General features: G+C 39.5%; 1 protein-coding gene across 3 annotated transcripts in view; it reads right to left on the minus strand.

Annotated features, from left to right (window-relative positions):
- Positions 1-2,081: 2,081 nt before the first annotated feature.
- Positions 2,082-16,943, minus strand: part of MORC4 (MORC family CW-type zinc finger 4) — a 59,206-nt gene continuing 44,344 nt past the window's right edge. For 2 of the 3 annotated variants that reach the window (XM_043458025.1, XM_043458027.1), the window contains 3 exons: positions 6,679-7,369; positions 6,096-6,379; positions 2,082-5,789 (listed from right to left, as the gene is read on the minus strand). In XM_043458025.1, coding sequence (XP_043313960.1) covers positions 5,636-5,789; positions 6,096-6,379; positions 6,679-7,369 — 1,129 coding nt within the window. In that variant the 3' untranslated portion in view covers positions 2,082-5,635. The remainder of the gene's footprint in view (positions 5,790-6,095; positions 6,380-6,678; positions 7,370-16,943) is intronic. The other variant, XM_043458026.1, reaches the window with a different exon arrangement.

Below are 16,943 nucleotides of genomic sequence, written 5' to 3' on the forward strand. Positions count from 1 at the left end.
CAGACACCAAAATCTGAGGATGCTCAAGTTCCTTATATAAAATGGTGTTTAATTTGCATAAAAACTATACACAGGCTCCCCTACATTTTAAATCATCTCTAGGTTACTTATACCTAATTCAATGTAAATGCTATGCAAACAGTTGTAAATACAATGTAAATACTATATACCTAAATGAGGCAGATTGAAGTTTTGCTTTTTGGAACTTGCTGGATTAAAAAAGTTTCTTTTTCCATCTGTGGTTGGTTGAATTTGTGGATGCAGAACTCAGGATTTGGTTGGCCAATTGTACTTGCACTGACTTTCTAACATGTTCTGGAAACTTACCAGCATACCTCAGAGATATTTTATGCTCGATTCTAGATCACTACAATAAAGCAAATATCTCAATAAAGAGAGTCACAGGGATTTTTTGGTTTCCAAGGGCATGTTGAAGTTATGTTCACACTATATTGTAGCATATTTATGTACAATAGCATTATGTCTAACAAAACCATGTACATGCCTTAATTAAAAATACTTTATTGATAAGAAATGCTAACCATCATCTGAGCCTTCAGTAACAGCAAAGATTACTGATTACAGATCACCATAACAAATATAATAGTGAAAAAGTTGGAAATATCATGAGAATTGCAAAAATGTAAAACAGAGACATGATGTGAGCAAACGCTGTTGGAAGAAGACACTGATAGACTTACTCCACACAGGATTGCCACAAACCTTCAATTTGTTAAAAAAAAAAACAAAAAAAACCCAGAACAGAACAAACCAAAACACAAACAAAAAACCCACACAATATCTGCAGGACGCAATAAAATGAGGTATGGCTGCATTTCCTTGAGGTGTGTTGTCTGTTCTTTGAAAAAGGATAGCTCCTCTTCCCTTGAAATAAACTATCACTGCTCTTGGAAAAAGTGAGAAAAGTTCTCAGAATTTTTTTTTCCTTTTGAATTCTCATTCTCAAGATCTGGTCTCTATAAACTTCTTGTGATTATATTCTATAAGTCTCAGTATTTTAAAATCGTAATCTAGGGAGCCTCCTTGTGACAATATTCTTAAGAACACCCGTATTCCCTTTCTCCTTGGTAGCCTTTCTAATTATTCTAAGATCAGCTAAAGAGAAACACTAGGCCACTCCAGCTCACAGTGTTTGCCTCCCATAACCTGCAGAAGTTACTTAAGTCTTTCATTTTCAGAGTTTAAGGCCCAGGATTATCTACCTCACCCATATTGTATTTTTCTACCCCCTCCTATAAACAAGGCAGTTTCAGGTTCTTGAAGGAGATGGAGATAGGAGCAAAACACACATTCCATCATTAACTCATTCATGAACAACTATTGGTTATCTACTCTATAGCAGGTACCATGATTAAGCTCTGGTATACAATGATTGGCAAAAACAGGCATGGTCCCTCCCCTCGTGGAATTTATTAGTGAGAGGCAGACAGAAACTGGAGAAGGAAATGGCAACCCACTCCAGTACTCTTACCTGGAAAATACCATGGACAGAGGAGCCTTGTCGGCTACAGTCCACGGGGTTGCAAAGAGTCGGACACGACTGAGTGACTTCACTTCAGACAGAAACTGTGTTGTGTTCTCCACTGTATATCACATATCACGCATTATTGGGTAGTACCCAATAAATATTTGTTAAATAAATGAAATTAAACAGCCAAATCTATAACAGCAAATTGAAGAAGTATAAAGTTATGGATTAAACAAAACCAGACACATGATAGAACTGGGTAGACAGAGAAAAATGGCTGCAGGGGAAAGCCTGTCTGAGAAAGCTGACATTTATATTAAGGCCTGAAGGATGAGAAATAGTCAGTCATGCCAAGACTGGAGATACGAGCATTCCGAGAGGAAACAGTCTGGGGAAAGGCTCTACTGAAGCAACAGCCTGAACTATTTCTGGGGGAAGACCACCGTAAGCAAGAGGAAAAGTGAGATAGGATGAAGAGTTGGAAGAGACTAAGTAAAAGCAGCAGGCAGGGGTCTTCATAGGACATTGTAAGGAGTGAGGATTTTACTCTAAGTGCAATGAGGAAGGGCTTTAAACGGGGAGCCATGTACTCTGACTTGTATTTTTTAATCATTCTGGTTGCAGTGTAAGACAATTGTGGGAACAAAAATGGAAGCAAGGAACCAGTTAGGAGTTGCAGGCGCTAGTGGTAAAGAACCTGCCTGCTAATGCAGGAAATGTTAAGAGACATGGGTTCGATCCCTGGGTCGGGAAGATCCCCTGGAGGAGGGCATGGCAACCCACTTGCTTAGAGAATGCCATGGACAGAGGAGCCTGGTGGGCTATAGTCCATAGGATTGCAGAGTCGGACACGACTGAAGTGACTAAGCAGAATAGCACATGGAAGATGATAGTAGTTTGGACTAAGGTAGATGTAGTAAATATGAGTGGAGTCAAGATATACTTTGAAGACAGAATTGACAGACTTTCTGCAGACTGGATGTGTGGGACTAGAGGAGGAAAATTAAGCATAACTTCCAGGTTTCTAGCTTAAGCAACTGATTGGGTAGAGGTGCCATTTTCTAAAATGAGCAAAATTGGGGGAAGGAACAGTCCCAGAGCGTGTGTGTTACTGTTTAACAGGTTGTATTTAAAATGTCTGTGAGACCTGGAAGTGCAAATGTCAAGTAGGCAGTTGAATTTATTGAATGTGGAGCTTTCTAACGGGAAACCTAGGACAAGGTCACTTGTGATAAGAGCCTAAGTGACAACAAACTTATATGTTCAAAGGAAATTCTTATCTGGCTAGGTTAATCAGAGGAATTTCCAGGAAAGAAGGTGATATTAGAGCCAAAAGAAAGATGATGAAGGAAAATAATCCAGGTAAAAGGAATAGAATGGCAAAGATGGAAAAGAAAAATTTCAAGGCAGATTCAGAAACTGAAAGAGTTCAGCTTGGATGGAACATGGTTTTTGTTTGGAATGTAAGAAGAATCTATTGAGCATGGTTGAAGTCAAGGGAATTTGTATTGCACTCGGTGCGCAGCTGAAAGCACTCACTCAACCAGTTGTTGAGCAGAGGCCTAACTTGATGAGGGCATTAAAAGCAATTTAGTGACAGGGAGTAGACTGGTGTGAATGAATGAGAAGAGGTGACAAGGGAGGTCAGATATGAATCTAGTTCAATTAGGAAGGCATGAGGTAGTAAGGACCTAATTGTTGACTGTGGAAATGAAAAATTAAAGGGCAAATGTGAAAGATTTTTGAAAGAATTATACTAACCTAACAGGATAGCCAGGAGAAGGCAACCACTTTTTTTTTTTGCCTCCACAGTACATCATAATCTCTGGTAAGGCTGGATGACACTTTTCAAGATCTCCATTGCCTCATTTAACTTTGGTTAAAGGGACTTTGTGCTGGTATGGTTTCATTGTAAATGGGTAACAGAGGGGTAGCTCCAGTATTGTAGAGACTGGACTCACAGAGCTAACTGTTGTTGGAAGGAGCAGTTTGGGGTTGAGACCACAGATTAGGAGACGGTCTGAAAGTAAGCACAAGTACAGTTTAATGTTTCCACCCTTTTCATCCTAAAGCCCAATTGCCTGTACTTTTTCATACTCTGCCCCACTGCTGACCCAACACACATACACACACACGCATGCACGCCACATTCTCTCAGGCTGAATCTTCAATGCTCTGAATCTTCCCCTATATCACTCTCCCCTCATACTGTCCCTCTCTGTGCAAAGTCCCACTGTTTCACAGGCCTCATTTGAAAAGCAAGTATCCCTGAGAGAGTGGTTCAAAGTACCACCTGCCTTCCCTCAGTACATTAGACAACCGGGGCCTTTCATATCATAGTCTGACACGAGAATTCATCATTTGGCAGCAAGAGCAGTAGTGAGGTGAGGGAAGAGGGCAGGGCTATCATTAAACACCCATTCTTTGTTTTTTAAGCACCCATTCTATGGGTGAAGTGCACCTCTAGCCTCCCCTTACTTCCTTGCAGTCCCACTGGAGTATCCATTATGGCTCTCGTGAATTTCAAAAAAGTTAAAAATAAGTTTGGGAGAGTCTTCTGAAGTAACTGCAGAGGAGAAATAAAATGAACATCCAAAACATCCTTCAGGACTAGCTAATCCTTTGCAATGCTTGATCCCACCTCTCTCTATAATTTCATTACTTCCTATTTTTCACGGTTTGTGTATTTTTATGTGTTCATTGGTCAATGTCTTTTGAAGACGACCTTCAACTCTTTGGAGAGTAAGCATTATACCAATACAATAAAGAAAAGAATAAATAAAATGTCCACTTTACAGGAGTATGTGTTTCACTATTTCTGCTAATATGAGATCTATCCTTCACCCAGCGCTAGCCTGAAGAGTAGGTAGGAGGTGTATTCTGAGGGATATCAAATAGACGTTACTGCTCTAAAATACCTCCCCACTTAACCTTAGAGCCCACAGTCGTGGTGATACGCATTTTAAATATTTGAGCCTTGAAGATTTCTTTTTCAAGAATTCCTTATTAAAATGCAAACGCCACAGAGGAGGGTGGGTAGATGGGTCATGATTTAACCTTGAAAGTCGCTCAGTCGTGTCCGACTCTTTGCAACCCCATAGACTATACAGTCCGTGGGATTCTCCAGGCCAGAATACTGGAGTGGGTAGCCTTTCCCTTCTCCAGGGGATCTGTCCAACCCAGGGGTCAAACCCAGGTCTCCCGCATTGCAGACGATTCTTTACCAGCTGAGCCACAAGGGATTTAACCTTATTTCCCTTATATTAACCCATCACTCCTACAAGACACATTTTTTACATTCCAGCTTTTTCCATGCTTTCATGTTTTTCTTCCAGAGGTAATGCTAAATACAACATAAATTATAAGTATAAAAATTACCTTAAATTTTCACACAGTCTCTCACTTGATATCTAAATCCAAGCCTATTCATTTAAAAATGATTTATTTTTTTCCAATTTAAGAAGAATAACAGGTTTATAATAGAAAATTTGAAAGAGGTAGGAAGACAGGAAGAAGAAAAAAATGTCAACCATAGTCCTACCATGTAAAGACCAACCACTGTTAACACTGCTGTCATGCCTATTCTTTAAACAAACCTTAGCTAAGGTCCCATTTCTGACATGATGCCTTCCTTGCCCTTCCTTCTCAGGAACTTCTCTATCATGTTTGTTCCACTCATTTGTACAAGTCAGTTAACTTGGTGTGGGTCTTGTGTTTCCAACTAGAATGTTAGGTCCTTGAAGGCTGAAACTATGAGTTATACTTCTTCACTCATCCCCAAACACCTGGTACATTGGACCCAATATTTGCTGACTGATTTAAGTTAAATGAATACAAATCATATCAGAAAGAATATGAAACAGGCCAAGTATCTGAGTCATTAAAGTTAAAGCTCTCTGGTCACCTGGTTTGGTGACGACTGCTTTTCTGTTCCTGGAACTCTTCAAGTCTATTAAGCCTCTTTTTCTACACCAAGACTGTGTAAAAAGCAGACTGATTAAGAACCAGGATTACTCCAAGATTCTCCTTGTAAGGGATAAGATGAGAGAGAGAGAGAGCGAGCAAGAGAGGGAGGGAGGGAGAGAAGTGTGTGAGAGGGAGGGAGGAAAGGAGAGGGTAGAGAAGGGGATATAGAGTATCTGGTGCTCAATCCAGTATGTGATTTGCCTCCAGCACTGTATACAGGATCCCATCCACTTGTTCTGAGTCAAACCCGATCTCGCGAAGCTCCAAGTGAGGGAGGACAGAAGTAAGGAGATAGCTGACGTGGATACGCAGTCGCGTAAGCTTTGCCAAAGCCCTGTATGATGGAGTGAGGGACAGAAGAGATGACATGAGGTCATTAGCCAACAGAACAAAATGAAGCTCCTTCAAAATGGGCCTACATTTCTCAACAATTACGTTTCCATTAGCTAGAAAGGAAGAAGAAAGCACAATGCCACCAAGCACCGGGAGACTGACTGCAGCTCTCTAAGTGACTCCTCAATCCTTGGTGGCCTAGAAATTAATTAAGGCTTCTTCTCTTATCTATGATCAGTAACTGGGGGTCCTAAGAGAGGCTTCCCATTAGCACTCACAAGCTGATAACTAAACCCTAGTAATTAACCTTTCTAGGTCATCTCCCTCTGGGGTCCGGTAGGAGACCTGAGTCTTCTGCAGCACTTCCAGGTGTCTCTCTATTTCTTTCAGTTTCTCTTTTAGTTCCTGCTTCTCCTCTTTGGTTCTCTCCAGCTCAGCTTTCAGAATCTGGAATTCAGCTTGGCGATAGCCCATGTGTTTCTTGCTCCAATACAAGCCTTCCGTCTCCTGGGTACTATAGGTCACCAATTCATGTTGGACTTTCTTGAATTTGGAATGCCAATGATTCCTCTCCTGTTCCAGCTCTTCCACCTGCAGTCCAAGAAACAGAAATTCAATGACCCCACATTTCACTGAACACTAAAAGAAAGAGTGCCCCCCGTTTTCCTGAATGTATTCACCCTGTGATTCCCCTAAATGTATTCTTCTGTTTATGGACCTTTTCAAATCCCAAATATGGGAGGGAAGCCCATTAGGGTTCACTTGATCTGAGATGTACCACAGAATCATTCAATGGCTTATTGTGTTTAAACATGAGATCATCAGTTCCATCTCTCTGGTCCCTTGGTTACAATGGCCTCTCATTCCCAGTGGTAAGATGTTACCCTAACCTTTTGCTGGAACATATTCCTTTCTGCCAAAACACGTTCCAATTTTTCCGCGGTTCTCTTCAGTTCTTCTAGCTCTCTTTGGTTCTTCATCTTTGGTATATTACGACTGCCGTTCTCCTTGTAGCCTCTTCCTTTCTCTGCAACAGCTGCAGCAGGAGTTGGAGCAGAGGCCACAGAAGAATAAGGCACCGGATTCAAGGATTCAGCTGCTTTTCTTCTCTCAGCAAGCTCCTCTCTGTTAAAAGGGATCAGCTGAATGGGAGCTCCTGAATCTCTAATACTTTTTGCAACACCGACAACAGCTACAAAAGGTCCCTTGCTCACTTCTTCCTTGTTTACACGTGTGTTGCCTCTGTTAGACTCTTCTGCCACCAATCGTGGCATTTGATCTAACTCTTCAGGGAGCAAGGAACCCTGGTGTTGGTCCTGGGCCCCTGAATACAGGACTGAGACCTCTCTACTCTGACTGGTACTCTTGATTGCTTCTGGGTATTCTGGGGAAAGGTAAGGTGGTGTGCTTCTCTCAGAACTGGACTTCTCATGGCTGTTCTCCCCTTCTGGGTAGGCAACTGCTGCCTCCACCCTCCTGTAAGGGCCAGGCATGGAATGATCTAGAGGAGGTGTTGTCATCTCATTCTGGAGCCTTCTTCGTTTCTCCACAGGTTCCTCACCTAGGATCCACTTGTACTTGCTGCAAGAAGAAGAGGAAATTCAATTTTAAGCCATCACAATACAGACTAAGTATATTCTTATTCTATGGAGTATATGATATATCCTATCCTATGGAGACAGATATTCTTATCCATCTTCAAATTTCCCATATTACAACTGACTCTAGCTGTTATTCACAGGTCATTTCGTGTTAGGAATACATTTTTACCCCCAAACCCCAACCTCTTCATTCATGCAATTTGCTGAGAGAGTGATGTGTCTTAAGAGAGCGGAGAAATTGAGAGGTATGAAGAAAGTCAGCATCTGGATAATAGTAGGACTAGGCTGACCTTGGTAAGATTTCTGAAAATAGGATTGAAACCAGCCTGAATTAGAAGTTTCCAAAAGGCAAGTGAAGGAAGAAAAACAAAAAAGTACACATGCAAAATCCCCTAACAAGAGAATGGAAAAAAGGTCATAAAAAGCCTAGTGGAGTCAGTGGAGGAGACCGAGCCAGCTTGTTAATTTTAAAGTGTCACAAAAACCTTCCAGTATCAAAGACTTATGCATGTTTTTATATTGCAATGGGACACCACACAGTGCCTTTGCCAGCCAACTGGATTGTGGCTATTGCCCATCAACCACTTGTAAAAGTTAATTAAAATACAGGACCCTAGTCAGAAACAAAGAAACCGAATCAGCTAGTTCAAGTCATTCCCCACTTAGGGCTAAAGAATTCCCCTCTGTCCGGGTAAACAGGCACTCCCTCAATTCTTCAGGGAAGTTTAGGACAGTGACTCAAACCACCTTCCATTTCTGGTTGCTATATACAATAATGGTTGAAAGAACTAACAACAACAACAACAACAAAGACAGATGCCAGCAAAATCTATAGGCAATTTTATATCAAGCAGGAGGATGGGACCCCAATTTTTATCCTTATAACTATTCTTCTCTCTCTCCAGAAAACCAAGAAATTTCAAGGTAAAAATTAACTTTCAAGTTTTCAATGAGAAGGACAGGCATGTTATTGGCCACCATAGCTCAAGGCTGCCCATGTTTCTCTGCCAATTTCAGAGAACATCTGTAAAACATCTCAAACCTTAGCTTCTTAGAATGCCCTGAATGTTCTTCAAAACTTGTGTCTGCCCAGAAATAAAACTGGTCTGTCATCTCAATAGGGCTTCCCTGGTGGCTCAGATGGTAAAGAATCCACCTGCAGTGCAGAAGACCCGGGTTCAATCCCTGGGTTGGGAAGATCCCCTGGAGAAAGGAATGGCTACACACTTCAGTATTCTTGACTGGAGAACTCCATGGACATAAGAGCCTGGTGGGCTAATCATCTTAATAAGATCTTGTTGTATCAACCTTAAGGGGAAAACAAAAGGCTTTAGGGACTATGTAAGAACAAATGCATTCATCTTTAAACATGCGCCACTGTAGATGGTCCATTTAGCGGCAGTACTGAGGACGATAGTAGAACAAGAAGTTTGCAGGTATGAAGGAAGCATATATATACCAGATAGCAACCACAAAGTTTTATGCAAGGCAATTAATGTCAAATTATTCTTTTCATTTTCCCACTTCTAAAAGTTCTGTCTTTGGGTATCCTCTTTTCTCCCTACACTTCTTTTCTTTGGTAATCTCATACAATCTTTTAGCTCTAACTTCTGGAAGATAACTTCCAAGTGACGTTCCCAGTCCAGAATCTCCAGTACTGAATTTCTACCTGCCTGTTACACACTTTTTTTATTTCTGGAGGTCTCACTGGTATCTCACTCAGTATGTATAAAACTGACCTCTCACTTTCACCTTCAAACCTGCTCCCTCTACTAAGTTTCCTATTTGTGTTACAACATCAGCAAACTCTCAGTAATTTTATATGGTTCTACCGCTATCAACACTCAAGTTCAAGCTCTCATTACCTTTCCTGGGCTATTGCAATGGCTTTCTCCAGTCTCCCCTTGTCACACCTCCAGATCACCCACTGCCAAGTTAATCTTCCAAAGACGAATCTAATCTAATCATGTCACCTCCCTAATTGCAATCTTTAGGTATTATTCCCCACAACATAAAAGTTCAAATGTCTTAGCTTGGTATTCAAGCTTTTCCATTCCAAAACACAGGGAACATTTACTGAGCACTTACTCTTGTGTCACTTTGGTGAGTCAATGTGTATGAGGGGATACTTATCTTCATTTTAAAAAGACAATGCTCAGGCCTAGAGAGGTTAAGTAACTTTCTGAAAGTCATGTAGCTACTAAGTGACAGAACTGGGACTTAATTTGGCCCTAGCTTTCTTTCTCACTACTTCCCTTCAAAGACACCAGCCAAACAGAATGCCCCACGATTTCTCAGACTGCTTCTTTTGATTGGAACACACTTCTCAACACAAGACAATTCAAATGCCACTTTTGAATTCCCACAGCACTTTAGCACTCTCAGTATAATAAATATAATATAATAAATATATATTGCTTCCTACTGTGTATGTGTATTCCAGGTTTCCCACTAAAGTATAAACTCCTTAACAGAAGGTAGCTTAACTAACTGTGCTACATGGGGATGAGGGAACAAAACGTTGCAAATAAGAGGCAATCCAAAAGGAACTATGATGTTAATGAGAGACAGTGAATGGGTTTTATTTATTGGCTCTGTAAATACTTCTAATTCTCCCCACTAGGAATCAAGTCTTATTCTAGATCTGAATTCACTGATTTAGTAAAGATTAACTCAGGGTTTAAACACCAGGAATTATTTTCCAACTACATAGTTTCTTCTCATTTTTTTCTGTCATATTTCTTCATTGGCTGCCCGCAGAGAAGCCAGCTGATATTTTGATAGGGACTGCACTGAATCTGTAGCTCAGTTTGGGGAGTACTGCTATCTTAACAACATTAAATCTGCTGACCCACAAATATGAAATTTGTTTTCATTTTAGGCTTTCTTATTCTCATGTAAAAGACACTTACTCCTTGGAAAGAAAGTTATGACAAACCTAGACAGCTTATTAAAAAGCAGAGACATTACTTTGCCAACAAAGGTTCGTCTAGTCAAAGCTATGGTTTTTCCAGTAGTCATGCATGGATGTGTGAATTGGACTATAAAGAAAGCTGAGCGCCGAAGAATTGATGCTTTTGAACAGTGGTGTTGGAGAAGACTCTGGAGAGTCCCTCAGACTGCAAGGAGGTCAAACCATTCCATCCTAAAGGAGATCAGTCCTGAGTGTTCATTGGAAGGACTGATGTTGAAACTGCAACTCCAATATTTTGGCCACCTGATGCAAAGAACTGACTCATTTGAAAAGACCCTGATGCTGGGAAAGACTGAAGGCGGGAGGAGAAGGGGACTACAGAGGATGAGATGGTTGGATGGCATCACTGACTCAATGGACACGAGTTTGGGTAAACTCCAGGAGTTGGTGATGGACAGGGAGGCCTGGCATGCTGCAGTCCATGGGGTCACAAAGAGTCGGACACAACTGAGCGACTGAACAGAACTTAATTCTCATTTAACAATATTTTGTAGTTTTCAGTATACAAGTCTAGCTTATACTGTTAAATTTGTTAATCCTCTATTTTTGAAGCTACTATAAATGAAGCTAGTATCAATCTTCTCCTCCTGCTGGGAGAGATTGAAGGCAGGAGGAGAAGGGGACGACAGAGGATGAGATGGTTGGATGGTATCACCGACTCGATGGATATGAGTTTGAGTAAGCTCTGGGAATTGGTGATGGACAGGGAAGCCTGGCATGTTGTAGTCCATGGGGTCTCAAAGAGTTGGACACAACTGAGTGAATAAACTGAACTATAAATGGAACTGGTTTATTAAATGTTTTTTCTTAATTTTTGCTGTTCCTCTCAACGATACAACCTTTGGTTTCACTGTTTTTCTATTGTTTTTCTATTCTCCATTTCATTTTCATTCTGATACTTCCTTCTTTCTGCTTGATTTGGGGTAAGCTTACTCTCATATTTTTAGTTTCTCAAGGTGGAAGTTTAGGTTAACAATTTAAGATACTTCTTCAATTTTAATATAAGCATTTACAAATATAATTTCCCCTCCGAATACCTCTTCAGCTTCAAGTTGTAATTTTTTGTATATTTTATTTTTATATTAAGGTATTTCTAATTTTCCTTGTGACTTCTTTTACTCATTTTTAAAATTTTGGAGCATGGAATTTAATTTCTACATATTTGTGAATTTCCCAAATTTCCTTCTGTTGCTGATTTCTAATTTAATTGCTATGGTTGGAGAATATCCTTTATATGATGTCAACCCTTTTAAACTTGTTGAGGCTTGTTTTATGGTCTAATATCTGGTCTATTCTGGAGAATATTCCATGGGCACTTGAGAATAATATTTACTATGCTGTTTGGGGGTGAATTGTTCTGCATGTATCTGTCAGGTCCAGTTGGCTTATAGCATTCTTCAACCCTTCTATTTTGATCTTTTACCCATTATTAAAAGTGGCATACTGAAGTTTCCAACTGTTATTGTTAAACTGCCTATTTCTCCCTTCAATTCTATCTACTTTTGCTTCATGCATTTTTGGGGCTCTGTTGTTAGGTCTGTATATGGGTATAATTTTTGTTATCTTCCTAATGGACTTTATCAATATGAAATGTCCCTCTTTATATCTGGTAACATTTTCTGTTTAAAGTCTATTAGTTTGTCTGATATTAGTATAGACATTCTTGTTCTCTATAGTTGCTGTTTACACGGTATGTCTCTTTTCATCTTTTAACTTTCAACCTATTTGTATCTCTGAACATAGAACATATAGACATTATATTTGTATATGTGAAAAAATCCAATTGGATAATCTCCAGCTTTTGATTGGATTGTTTAATCTTATCACATTTAATGTTATTGATATGTTAGAATTGATGTCCATTATTTGGTTTTCTGCTCTCTATATGTCATGGTTTCCTTCTTCCTTTACTGTTCTCCTCTTTTCGTGTTATGTGGGTATTTTCTAGTTTAACATTTACAAATCTAACAGTACATTACTATAATTATTACTTTATGTAATGTTATGTCTTTTGAGGAAGCTAAGAGAAGAAAGTAGAGCAAGGACATTTTATAGTTTGTTAAATTAACCTAATCTTTCCATTTTAAATTTTAATTTCTTACTATGGATGTGAGTTACCATCTGGCAATATTTCCTCACTCCAATACAGCTTTGCTCCCACCCACTCCTTTTATGCTGTTATTGGCAAATATTTTACATCTGTAGATGATCCCAACAATAAAATTATATATATCTATGAAATTATATACAAATATATATATATAGTTTATGCAATTATTCTTTTAATCAGTTAAGAACAGAAAGAGGAAGAAACATGCCGCTGTATTTGGATGTGAGAGTTGAACTATAAGGAAAGCTGAACACCAAAGAATTGATGCTTTTGAACAGTGGTGTTGGAGAAGACTCTTGAGAGTCCCTTGTACTACAAGGAGATCTAACCAGTCAATCCTAAAGGAAATCAGTCCTGAATATTCATTGGAAGGACTGATGCTGAAGCTGAAACTCCAGTACTTTGTCCACCTGATGGGAAGAACTGACTCATTTGAAAAGACCCTGATGCTGGGAAAGATTGAAGACGGGAGGAGAAGGGGACGACAGAGGATGAGGTGGTTGGATGGCATCACTGACTCAGTGGACATGAGTTTGAGTCAACTCTGGGAGTTGGTGATGGACAGGGAGACCTTGCATGCTGCAGTCCATGGGGTTGCAAAGAGTCAAACATGACTGAGTGACTGAATTTGAATTACTATTTGGTGTCACTTGCTTCCAAGCTGAAGAACTCTCTTTAGCATTTCTTATATGGCAGTTTTTCTAAAAACATTCCATCAGCTTTAATTTATATAAGAATGTACTTATTTTACCTTCATTTTCTAAAAATAGTTTTATTGGATTTATGACTTCTGGTTGAAAGTGTTTCTTTAAGTACTATGGCTATGTCATCCCACTGCTCCTGGTTTCCACTGTTTTTGATGAGAAGCCAGATATTAATCTTATTGGGGTTCTCTTTTACATGACAAATATTTTTCTCTTCCTGCTTTTAAGATAATTCTCTTTACCTTTGGCTTTCAAAATTTTCACTGCATGGCTGTAAACCTCTTTGCATTTATCCTCTTTTTAGTTACCTGAGCTTCTTAAATGTATAAATTAATGTTTTTCATCAAACTTGGAAAGTTGTTAGCCATTATTTCTTTGAGTATTTTTTCTACCTCTTTTCCTCCCTCTCCTCTCTTTCATGTTCTCCAACTTTGTATATGTTGGTACACTTAATGGTGTTCTACATTTCTCTGAGGCTCTGAGGCATTTTCCTTCATTCTTTTTTCTCTCTGTTCTTCAGAAAGCATAATCTGTAAAATCTGTCATTGGTATATTTTCAAGTTTGCTGATTCTCCTGCCAATTGTAATGTACTGTTAAGTCCCTTTAGTGAAATATTCACATTAGTTACTGTCCATTTTACCTCAAGAATTTCCATTTGGTTCTTTTTAAACATAATTTCTGTCCCTTTACTAATATTCTGCAGTTGATGAAACATGGTCTCCTTTAGTTCTTTGAACATGTTTATAACAGATGCTTTGAAGTCTCTGTTTGCTAAATTCAACATCTGGATCTATTTAGGGGCAGTTTCTATTACCTGCTTTCCTCCCATCTCATGTACAGGTCACATTTTTTTTCTTTGCATGTGTCATAATTTTTTTGTTGACAATCGATATTTTAGATAATATAGTATAGCAAGCAATTTCCACCTCCCTGAATGGTTGTTGCTATTGTTTGTTGGGTTATTTTTTTTTCCAGTTATTTGGCTGAAGTGACTCCATGAAAATTGTTTCCCCTGTAATATACAACCTCTAATATTTTTGCTCAGATTTCTACTTGATTTTTATCTTTTACCTAACAATCTAGAAGTTACCCTGAGTCAGTGTAATTATGCCCCCTTAGCCAGTTTGTGTTTTACTCTTTACCACTGAATGTATATGTGGCTTGAAGGCTACTATCACTGATCAAAGAATTTACGTTTCCTCCCCATTCAGCCAGGTAGTAGCAGCTTAGATTGTCCCTCTCCAATAATTTCTGAGGAAGCACAGCCTTCAGCATGTACAGTTTCCCAGACTAACAGGGATATTTGTGATTTTACTTTTAAGCCTGGCTTCCAAGGAGTGGCCCCTGGGCCAGAGTAGCTTTTTGTTCAGTCACTGCTTGATTAGAGGCTGTACTTAAGTATCTAGTACCAGTGAAACTTCTGCTCTGTTGTTTGATCTGTGTGAGGCTTGGGGACTGCTTGCAAGTTCACCTTGTGTCCTGAATGAGTGTAGTCTCATGTTTACGCACAGCCTTCCTAACCCCCAGGGTTGACTATGATCCCAGGAGTGCCTGAATGTCTTTTTGCTTGCTTTTCTCTATTACCAAACTTATGATTTCACAGTTATCTCGCTTGTTGTAACTTGTACCATGGAGCTATGATACAATTGTTCTTAATTGTTCTCCACTAAGATTTCCATTGTCTGACAATGCCCTTAGGAATGGAATTCTCCATTATATGTTCCATACAAAGTCAGTTCCTTTGGGTAGTTCTAAGGAGTTCTTCATCTGTCAGGGCTTCCTTTCTCCCCAAGCAGAACCTTTGTGCCACTGTGCAGGGTTAAAGCAGGGACAGTGGCCCACTCTCTAAGAGTGAAACCTTTTCTTTACAAATGGGTGCTGGGATGATTTTTGGCTTGCTCCTTCTGGCGTGAACCTCTGCCCTATAAGTAAGCTGGGGGTGGAGCAATAGGATCTAGGCTTGTCAGCATGCTGTCCCTAGGTGAGTGCTGCTACCTGTGGATGGAGGAAGAGAAAGCTGGGTGGGAGAAAAGAGGCCCAGTCCCCTTGAGTCTGCTTGGAAGAGAGCAAGACAGACCTGGAGGATATAAGAAATGTCAGAGGCCTGTACCTCCCAGGTGAAACCATAGCTCTAGACTAGGAGCTAAGGAGAGAGTGAGCCCCCAATTTCTTGACCACACCCACCTGGATTAGAGCTCCTTGAGTAGTTATCATAAAACAAAGCTTAGAGGGAGATGAGAGCAGGTTAAATGCCTGACTTTTGCTGTACTTTCTGAGATTTAATAGATTTTCTTGAATGAATGTTTCTGTACTTGCTGTATGCCCCCAGGACAATTTCCAGGAATTAAGAATGATTGCTTTGCTTTGTTTAATAATTTTTTCCAGTTAAATGGTTACTTGTTGGTAAAAGAGTTCATCACACTACTCATTTTGCCATTCTGGAACTCTTTCTCAAAGATCGTATTTTAAAATGTTAATACTGACCCTTGAATCAATCTTATTTATTTGCAAACTGTTTTTCTATTTCTACCTTGTGTCTGTTGTTTTAAATATTCCTTTATATATATTAGGATATCTTTCCTCCTCTCTTTTCACCATTACAATGTAATTTGAGTTTTTTTCTGGCTATCCTTTTAATATATGAAATAATTAACCTTTGATATATAGTTTACTCAGAGTAACCGAGGTGGCGTTAGTGGTAAATAACCTGCCTGCCAATGCAGGAGATATAAGAGATAAGGGTTTGATCCCTGGGTCAGGAAGATCCCCTGGATAAGGAAATGGCAACCCACTCCAGTATCCTTGCCTGGAAAATCCCATAGACAGAGGAGTCTGATGGGCTACAGTCTATGGGTTTGCAAAGAGTCAGACACGGCTGAAGCAACTTACCACGCAATATTGCTTACTCAGAGGTTCTCTAAATATCTAAATAAATTACAGGCTGTAATTCTCACCTTTGTCTATATGCTTATGGCTACTTTAGTTTATTCCACTCATATGAAACCTACCATGTATCAGGGGTGCTTATATATGTAACTTTGAGTACCATAAGCTCCTTCATCTTAGATTCCATCACTGCCTTAGAATACTGCTTTCATATAGTAAGGACTCAAATATATGTAGAATGAATGAACAGAAAGGGGACTATTTCCTTTAAGCTGTCTTGCCCTAAAAGGTTATGCTTGTTTATATCCTAGCTGAACTTACTGTATTGTAGGTCTTCCCCTATTTTTGCTAGATTGGTGAAGACTCACAAAGCTGTTTCCAATGACACCTCTGGAACACCTTGTAGGTCTTATAACCTACTCCACTAGAAAATTTTAAAACACTCTTGGAATTATAAATAAGGTGAAAAGACAGCCCTCAGATTGGGAGAAAATAATAGCAAATGAAGAAACAGACAAAGGATTAATCTCAAAAATATACAAGCAACTCTTGAAGCTCAATTCCAGAAAAATAAACGACCCAATCAAAAAATGGCCCAAAAGAACTAAACAGACATTTCTCCAAAGAAGACATACAGATGGCTAACAAACACATGAAAAGATGCTCAACATCACTCATTATCAGAGAAATGCAAATCAAAACCACAATGAGGTACCATTACATGCCAGTCAGGATGGCTGCTATCCAAAAGTCTACAAGCAATAAATGCTGGAGAGGGTGTGGAGAAAAGGGAACCCTCTTACACTGTTGGTGGGAATGCAAACTAGTACAGCCGCTATGGAAAACAGTGTGGAGATTTCTTAAAAAACTGGAAATAGA

The sequence above is a fragment of the Cervus canadensis genome, chromosome X (genome assembly GCF_019320065.1).
Source record: "Cervus canadensis isolate Bull #8, Minnesota chromosome X, ASM1932006v1, whole genome shotgun sequence".
Taxonomy (NCBI): Eukaryota; Metazoa; Chordata; class Mammalia; order Artiodactyla; family Cervidae; genus Cervus; species Cervus canadensis.